The sequence below is a fragment of the Arctopsyche grandis genome, chromosome 8, assembly GCF_051622035.1.
Source record: "Arctopsyche grandis isolate Sample6627 chromosome 8, ASM5162203v2, whole genome shotgun sequence".
NCBI classification, from domain to species: Eukaryota; Metazoa; Arthropoda; class Insecta; order Trichoptera; family Hydropsychidae; genus Arctopsyche; species Arctopsyche grandis.
The window spans coordinates 25,074,449-25,083,518 of NC_135362.1; the positions used below are offsets into that span (position 1 = coordinate 25,074,449).

The window sequence follows — 9,070 nt, forward strand, 5'->3', positions numbered from 1 at the left end:
TAATATAATTTGAAAATATTCATAACTCACAAAAAATCAATGAAAAATATTATATTAAAAGAAATTTGGAAACAAGCAGAAAATAAAGAGGATTGAAGAGACTTTCACCAATCAGTGTATGATGATTAAAGCCCGGACGCTGAGGGGGCCGTCCATTGTTCGAAATGTTGTAAATGCATTTTTAAAGGTTTGCCGAACCTTTTTTACAAATTATTTACAACAATTGAACAATAGACGGCACGCTTACGGTCCTACCTCTAATGATGATTAAAGAGCGGACCTAGAGCGCGCTGTCCATTGTTCACATGTTGTAAATGCATTGTTAAAGGTTTGCCGAACCTTTTTTACAAAGTATTTACAATAATGGAACAATAGACGGCGCGTTTCCGGTCCTACCTCTAATAATGATTAAAGAGCGGCGCTCAGGTTTCCGCCATAAAATAACAATAGACCTCTCTATTGTCCGAGAAAGTAGGATAGCATGTGTTTTACAGGGTTACCTGACAACTCGTTCACAGATTTTCCGTAAACCGAGGATGCGCTCCAGGAATTACGTATACGGCAATCTCTTTCTCACCCCGTCTGTTCACCAAGATCTCGTTTACTATGCCATTACGTATGCAGCCATCTCTTCCACAGACCGTCTGTTATCGGTGAACAGACGGTTTGTGAAAGAGATGGCTGCATACGTAATGGCATAGTAAACGAGATCTTGGTGAATAGACGGGGTAAAAAAGAGATGGCCGTATACGTAATGCCTGGAGGTCATCCTAGGTTTACGGAAAATCTGTGAACGAGTTGTCGTGTCACCGTTTTAGAGGTATGCTATTAAAAATTATACAGCGAAATAGCTAGGGTAACGATATGCAATCACTGGAACGATTGATTCGATACTGGGTTGCTTTAGTTTTACAACTGTTTCTTAAATCATCATTTTTCTAATTTATACAAATGCTAAATGCATTTTATTTTATTGTTTAAACTCATAATTAGTTTTAAAACCCACATTTTTTCTTTTCTTTTCTTATATTAATATTGTGTTTTTTTGTTTTATTGTTCTATGTATTATTATTATGTATGTTCTATATTATTATTGTTCAATGGTCCTTGCGGCCGTATATAAAAATAAAAATAAAAAAAATAAAATAAAAAATAAATAAATATACTCTGCATACGTATTATACATATATGTATGTGTGAATCCAATGAATGTATTTATGATAATTTAAAATTACATATTTTGCATACATTACATAAACACGAAAAACAATTGTCACTTAAAACTCACATCCGAATGATCTTCGATTTAATTTAAAAACAATAATTTATTTAAACATACGTATGTACATACTTTCCAACCCTGAATTTGAATCAAAATCAATAACAACCGTTCGAATGACAATAAATATGTCTATGTAGGTAAGTAATACCGCGATAAAAATTTCACCTAGACCTAAATTACCCGTCAAAATTTGCAAATCATCCACGCAAAGACAAAAACGTTAATATTGACACAGATGCAACTCATCCAATCATCCTTGCAAAAATGCAAAAAATAATCCATTCCCACTTATATAAAGTTAGAACATCGAATCACATGCTACAGTTGGAGACGAGCAACAAACATGTATCGGTCAATGTGGACATTGGCCTTCTGCGCGGTCGCAATATCAGCACAACAAAACACCAACACGATGAAGTGCCAGGAAAACGAGACACTTACGAATTGCGGAAGCGCTTGCGAAAACTCTTGCAGAGAGCCCACGTGGTCTTGGGTCTGCGAGCCATCTTGCGAGGTGCCAGGATGCACATGCAAGGATGAATACCTGCGAAACACTAAAGACGTGTGTGTACTTCCGGTTGATTGCGACACGTGTAAACTAAACGAAATCTTTGAATCTTGCAGCAATCCCGATTGCATCGACACCTGCGCCGAGCCGGATGCAACCACGAGATGCAACCGAACTACGTCCTGCTCCCCAGGTTGCGTCTGTCGAAAGGGATACTTAAAGGAATCCAACGGAGAATGCGTAAGACCAGAACAGTGCAAGTCCTTGTGCAAAGATCCGAACGAAGAGTACAAACGATGCGGCGAAGTGTGTCCTACGACTTGCGAAAACAAAGACCAAGGTGCTAGAATATGTCCTGAATTCTGTGCCAAATTCGGATGCGTGTGCAAATCAAGATACGTACGCTCCTGGAACAGGACTTGCATAAAACCTGAAGAGTGTCCCACTTGTCCAGGACCTAACGAGTTTTATTCGTGTGGTTCTGCTTGCGATACCACGTGCGCCACACTAGGACAGAAATGTCCCATAGTGAATATAAAGTGCACTGAAATGTGCTATTGCGAAGATGGCTACGCTCGAGATCACACGGGCTGGTGCATACCTATTGAAGAATGCCCTAAGCAATGTAAGACTGATCCAAATGCAATTTCCCTGCCTTGTGGAGATCCTTGCCCGAAGACTTGCGAAAACAAGGACGATGGACCGAGGCCGTGTCCTCGCATATGCATCCCGGACGGTTGCACCTGCAAAGAAGGCTTCGTGCAAGACGACAATGGAAAGTGCATTCCGATTGAAAAGTGTCCGTCTAAGGGAATTTGCAAATCTAACGAAATCTACGAAAAATGTCCAGCTTTGCCCGAGAAGACTTGCAAAGAACTTTTCTCAGGCAGGCGTGTAAATAGATCTGTTAAAAATTGTAAGCCTGCTTGTCGTTGCAAAGATGGATACGTAAGAAGAAGACCCGATGGAGACTGCATACTCCCGATGCAATGCTGGACGATGCTGGGTACTATTCAAATTCCAAAAACCAACCGACCGGGAATGAAAGTGTGAAAAAAAGTCAACGAGATTAAATCGTTACATAACTATATATATATATATATATGTACAAATATAGACGTTTTGCAAAAAATAACTAGCCCAGTTAACATAATATTTGGACAACCACATTTTCTTAAATATTTTTTTACGTATTTATAAAACATTACTTTTACAAACATACATACATAAAAAATTAAATACGTTATAATGATTGCTATTATCATGCCAACAGATGGACAGCACGATATTCGCCTTTGATGTAAAAGCATTTGAGCCTTTTTGAAGTAAAACTTTCTTATGCGCCTACGGAAGTGGTAGCGAAAAATTCATGCTCTTCTATATCATGTACACATGTCATTTAATTCATTCAGATAATTCCAGAATATAATTACATTTGTTTACATGCATGTACATAAAAATGTGTCATTTTTTTATTTATAATATTATATAATTATACTTTACTTCATATAATGTTTTGCGTTTAACAATGTTTAAAAATACCGGTGGCCTGTAATACGTTTACTCTGCTTTTCCAAGATTCTGGACTAATCGAATTAAACAGTGTTAACGATTTTTGAATTAAGTCAAACAGAAATAGTGTTTTTTGGAACTGAAAATTAGACTTCCGCCACTTTCAAATATAACTGTGGTTGTCATTTTTTTATATACAATAACTCACCTATTGATTGCTATTGAACTCACCTATTGATCCTATTGATGTGTAAACATTTAAATTTTCGAACGTTTTAAAATATTTATTCCGTATTTGAGAAAAATTGAATTTCTTCAGAATTATGGCGCTAATTTTAATTAATTAGATTCTTAATCTCGTTCAAAAAATGCTACAATGATAAATCCTGTTTAAAAATATTTTAATTTCAACCTTGTAAGTTCTCCATAATGAAAAAAAACATCAAAATATTTTTCTCAAATCTCACTTATGCTTCTGTGAATGAATGTATGTACATACATATGTAGGTACATATGTATATTACAAATTGACTACATTGACTGTTTAGGTAAAAACCATTTATATATGTAAATACTAACAATTCAAATGAATATACATACATATATTGTATGTTTATATTGTATATTGTGATAACCTAATGAATTAACCTAACCTAATTAACTTTTGCTAAACAAAAGCAACACAACATAAGCACATTAAATATCATTGATATTATAAATATCACATTATTTTAAGAACTCTACATATGTATGTATGTATGTATATCCGCTATACTGCTGGTTATATTTGGGGGTTTTGTGACTCCGAATCGATCGTTTCTTATCAAAGTTTGCCAATTTTATATGATCATTGTTGAGACAGTTCCTTAAAATTGGCAAAAATCATCTTTCCTGTTGTCACAAATCTTCTATTTAATATATGTACAATTTGTAAAAAATATGTACAAAATATAAATCCATAGATGTTTCAATAGATTAATTCTGTAATTAATTAATTAATTGTTAATTCGTGTTCTTCAGCTTCCAGATATACAGTGATTTATTTAATAATAAAATACTGCATTATTTGTAATTAATTGTCTAGGAAGGCGCATTGGGGTCCTCCTGTCAAGCCTTCCTGGTATATATCTATGTAAAATAATAATAATAAATAATATCCAGCCAATAATTAATCTATATATGTATGTACTTTATCGCACAAAGACAAATTCTACATACATACATCACGGCTCTCGAATGTTTTTATCTATAAAGTACTAAATTTACAACATTTTTAAATGTATGGTTCCAAATTTATTTCTTATACATATGTACATAAGTTTAGAGCCTTCTGAAAGAATTAAAAAAAAAAACTGTAAATCGTCAAGGCTAAAATTGAAGTTTCTGATAATGAAACATGTGCCTACATTTATGCAATTGATTAAAATGCGTTAATTCCATATTTAATTTATTTTCTCAATATCAGACACAACACATAATAAACAAAAAATTAATATATATCGGACACTTTTGACACCGGCCTTTTATGAGATTACTTTATCGCAACTTCAACAATACATACATATGTATGTATGTCAGCACGATAAAGTTTACAGTATCAAACAAAGTTTATCTAACAGTTTGCTTAACACAGTGGTTGCGAAATTACAGCACTCTCATATTCACTTTCTTCGATAATGATAATCAAAAATATATATTTTACCTTTATGGAAAAACACGTAATCCCAGTTAGTCTGGCTAATTAAGGGAAAACAAACATTCACCAAATGCACAACACAAGGACATAAATTCGGGAGATTGTTCAGCCATATGCAATTTAGCAGGAGCTTGCGTTTGCAAACCAGGATACATACGACAATGGTATTTATTTAATTGCATCAAACACTTGGAGTTTGCCTTTTGCGAAGGACCCAACGAGATCTATTTGTGCGGTTCAGCTTGCGACACAATTTGTGCAACACTGGGAGAGAAGTGTTCCTCAGTCAATATCAAATGCAACCATATGTGCTATTGTCGAAAATAATGAGAGACGAAAAAGGTGATTATATAATAGAGAATTCATTGAAAAAGTACAAAAATACTCCATAGTGAATGAAAAATAGCGCAAAAACTATGTCACAATTTGTGTCATAAAGGGCTGTAAATATATTAATACTAATGAATAGCCCGATGAAACTTATTATATATAAAATTATTATATTAAAAATTATTATATATAAAACTAAAAAAAAATCTGGAACCGGTACCGTTATTTTCGTAGACTCTCATAGATAGTTTTCAATTCTTTATTTGTAATAATTTTCAATTCTTAAAAATACGCAGACTCCCATAGAGAGTTTTCAATTCTTTATTTAAAGACTTCCTATTTTTTGCTATTATTATTAGCTATCGCCCCGAGGCTACTGCAAATCGAAATCGATTCGCAGTAGCCTCAATAAAAAATAAAAAATAAATTTTACATCATATATCCTGGGATCCCAAGAATCCCGGAAAAGATCCTAAGTCCTAACAGATGTTAATCCCAAATAGTAAGATGTTCAAACGTACTTATCCATATCCTGGAGATACATATGTATGTACATACATACCGTGCAAAATACATACATAGCTTATCGTTTCAAAAGGTGTCGGTGCAAAGAAGTATTCGTGAAAAAATCAAACCCAGATCTAACATCCATAGCGATGGAGAATTGCAAATCGGCTTGAAATTGCAAATCGGTAAATTGCAATTGAAACCAAATATAAATCGAAACACATTATTTTACGAATTTAAAGGTGAAGAACTGTATAATAGTAAAAACAACAAAAACAATTCAATCAAAATCAACTGAACCACATAAAAAACACGATAATGTGTAGAAGTGACGCGATAATGTGTAGCAGTGACGCTATTATATCCCAAACCGCTAACGATCAACACGTCAAAATGGCGTACTTCATCACCACCGCCATAATATTAACATCGGTGGCCATTTTAACAATGGCCACCGCACAAGAATCCATAACACGCTGCCAAAATCCGAACGAAACATACAGCTCGTGCGACGACCCGTGTCCCACAACGTGTGCCAACAAGGACCAAGAACCGAAAAAATGTCTAGCCATATGCGAAAATGAAGGTGCTTGCATTTGCAAACCAGAATACATACGAGGATGGAATCAAAACTGCATCAAACCGGAGGAGTGTCCTACTTGTGAAGGACCTAACGAGTTCTTTTCATGTGGTTCGGCGTGTGATACGACTTGCGAAACAATGGGTAAAAAATGTGACATATTTAATAAAAAGTGCACCGAAATGTGCTATTGTAAAGAGGGATTCGCTCGAGACAGCAAAGGTGTCTGTATTCCAATTAATGACTGTCCAGCGGAGCAGTGCAAAGACGATCCAAACGCCATAGAACTTCCATGTGGAGATATGTGCCCTCTAACTTGCGGAAACAAAGACGAGAAAGGATCCAGATATTGTTTCAATACATGCATAAGAAAAGGCTGTAAATGTAAATATCCCTTCGTAAAAGACAACGCCGATAAATGCATCCCAGTTGAAAGTTGTCCAGATCCGATAAAATGTGGAGAAGATGAAATTTACGACTCTTGTTCACATAATTGTCCTCCAGAGGAAACTTGCATATCCTACATATCTGGAGTTACGGCCATGTGTAGCCCCCAAACCAAATGCATTCCTGCATGCATATGCAAAAAAGGCTACATCAGAGATAAATATAATGGAAAGTGCATTCCTCTCAACGGTTGTTGCAGCGATCAAAACAGCGAGGTGGTTGAATGTCCTAATCCATGTCCTGGAGGTACTTGTGATGAGCCAGAAATCACACCGTGCAAAATTTACTGTAGTTTCAGAGGTTGCCAGTGCAAAAAAGGATTCGTGAAAAACTCAGAAACTAATACCACATGTGTCGCTATTGAGAATTGCGAATTATCATTACCATGAATCACGTCAGATTGAAACTAAATACATGAATACTTCGGGTAATGCAGAATAATGAGTTTAAGTGTAAATATAATCGAGAGGGATTTGTAAATAAATTATAGTTAGGCGGGAGGGAAGGCTCAATCAAAATCATCTCGTGTATAAGCATAGATACATTAATTAAATTTTACCGTGGCCACATAATTGGAATCAACTGTCCTATTGAAACGTCATGTGGCCGCATTAAATTTATACATTATCTATATGTATATGTACATATTTATGCGTAATAATAATTGATGAAGTGCGAAAATTCGACCTCGAGTTTTGTCTGATTTCTTTACAGTGTGATCGATGAAATTAAAGGCTATTTACTTTTTTGCTTTGGAGGGAATTATTTAAGAATTTCTTATAATTTTTTTTTTTTTCAATATGTTTAGTAATTATGAATAAGCATGCGCTGAAGTCTAAATTTCTTTAGAAATTGATTCATTATCAATTTTTTTTCTTCAACTGTGCATATATTATTATACATACATATGTACATTGTATGTATGTACACATATGTGATAGAATATGCAACATTTTAATTATATAAAATATTATTTAGAAATATGTACAATGCGCCTGAGTTATAAATAAGAAATACAGCAATTTTAAATTAAGACACTTTGAAAAGTTAAGCCAATTTACAATTTTTTCATGGGTTTCTATATAAACCAAAAATTGCGAAAAAAAACTTTTTCAAACCAAATAAACCATTTCCCACTTAATATTTTCTACTTTTATTGATCTATGAATTTATAAAAATATATTCTCACTAATAATTTGCTTTCATTTTATAAATAAAAAAAAATTATGTTTTCTTTAACCCACTATGTGAAAAACAACCATTAAATGCATAGAACTCGATGCATAAATATTAATGTACATTGTATACCAATTTTTTTCATTACTATGTAAGTTCCAGCTTCATTAAATTTCTATGCAATATTAAGAATATCGAATCCTCGATTACATGGATCAACAAATAACGTCTCGACCCCATATAATGAAGATTCTGTTTTTTTTTTCCAAAGTTTTGTTATTATGTTTTCTATATGAATATTACAAATTTGCTTTTATTTAATTAATAAAAATATAAAAAATGACTTTGGGTGTTTTTTTTTTTCACAATTTCCCGAAATCGTTACGATATAATAAGTTTGGAGTCGTAAAAAAAGTTTATAAATATCAATTTTTCCCATATTTTTCCAATATATTATACATACATCAAACCATTTCTAGGTATATAAATACAGTCTAAAAAATAAATTGTTTTTTTATTCTATATGAAAACGCGTGATTAAAAACTACAAATCGCCGTTTCGCAAAAAAGCAAAATATAAATTGTAACATCTATGAATCTGTAATAGCGCGAGTGAAGAAATCCGTAATATAGTAAAAATAACAAAAACAACTCAATCAAAATCAATTGAACTATTGACCAATCAATGAAAAACAAGCATACATAGATATGTACATATATCAGCACTTTTCAAAATAACAGGGTATTAATAGTGCAAATGTGTAGCGGTAATAACATTATTTCTCAGACCGCTAATGATCAATAGATTATTGTTTCTATTGCCAATGTGGCCTACAATTACAATTACAATTACAATTGCCAATGTGGCCTATGTAATCCCTCCCCCCCCCCCAATTGCAGAAAATTTCAATAACCAAATTTAAGGGTATCTTAGCAAACCCTAGGGAACCAGAGTAAGTATAAAACATGAAAATTAAACAAAAGCTATTAGAATTTGAGAAACAGTATCGATATTTACGTAAGTTCATGGAT

At 33.6% G+C, this 9,070-nt stretch overlaps 2 protein-coding genes across 2 annotated transcripts; both read left to right on the forward strand.

Annotated features, from left to right (window-relative positions):
• Nucleotides 1-1,608: 1,608 nt before the first annotated feature.
• LOC143915129 (zonadhesin-like) lies at nt 1,609-4,736 on the forward strand. Its single transcript, XM_077435570.1, has 2 exons — nt 1,609-2,796; nt 3,064-4,736. Exons 1-2 carry the CDS (start codon nt 1,626-1,628, stop codon nt 3,087-3,089), a joined length of 1,197 nt encoding a protein of 398 aa, XP_077291696.1. The 5' UTR covers nt 1,609-1,625; the 3' UTR covers nt 3,090-4,736.
• A 1,448-nt stretch (nt 4,737-6,184) lies between these two features.
• Nucleotides 6,185-8,528, forward strand: LOC143915131 (zonadhesin-like). The gene has a single exon (XM_077435573.1). It carries the CDS (start codon nt 6,229-6,231, stop codon nt 7,249-7,251), a length of 1,023 nt encoding a protein of 340 aa, XP_077291699.1. The 5' UTR covers nt 6,185-6,228; the 3' UTR covers nt 7,252-8,528.
• Nucleotides 8,529-9,070: the final 542 nt, after the last annotated feature.

Excerpts from the sequence above, each read along its gene's own strand:
- LOC143915131 (XM_077435573.1), top strand. The coding sequence starts at position 6,229 with ATGGCGTACTTCATCACCACCGCCATAATATTAACATCGGTGGCCATT.
- LOC143915129 (XM_077435570.1), top strand. The coding sequence starts at position 1,626 with ATGTATCGGTCAATGTGGACATTGGCCTTCTGCGCGGTCGCAATATCA. Across the intron at positions 2,797-3,063 it reads GCAATGCTGGACGATGCTGG|ATGGACAGCACGATATTCGC; the intron begins GTACTATTCAAA and ends TCATGCCAACAG.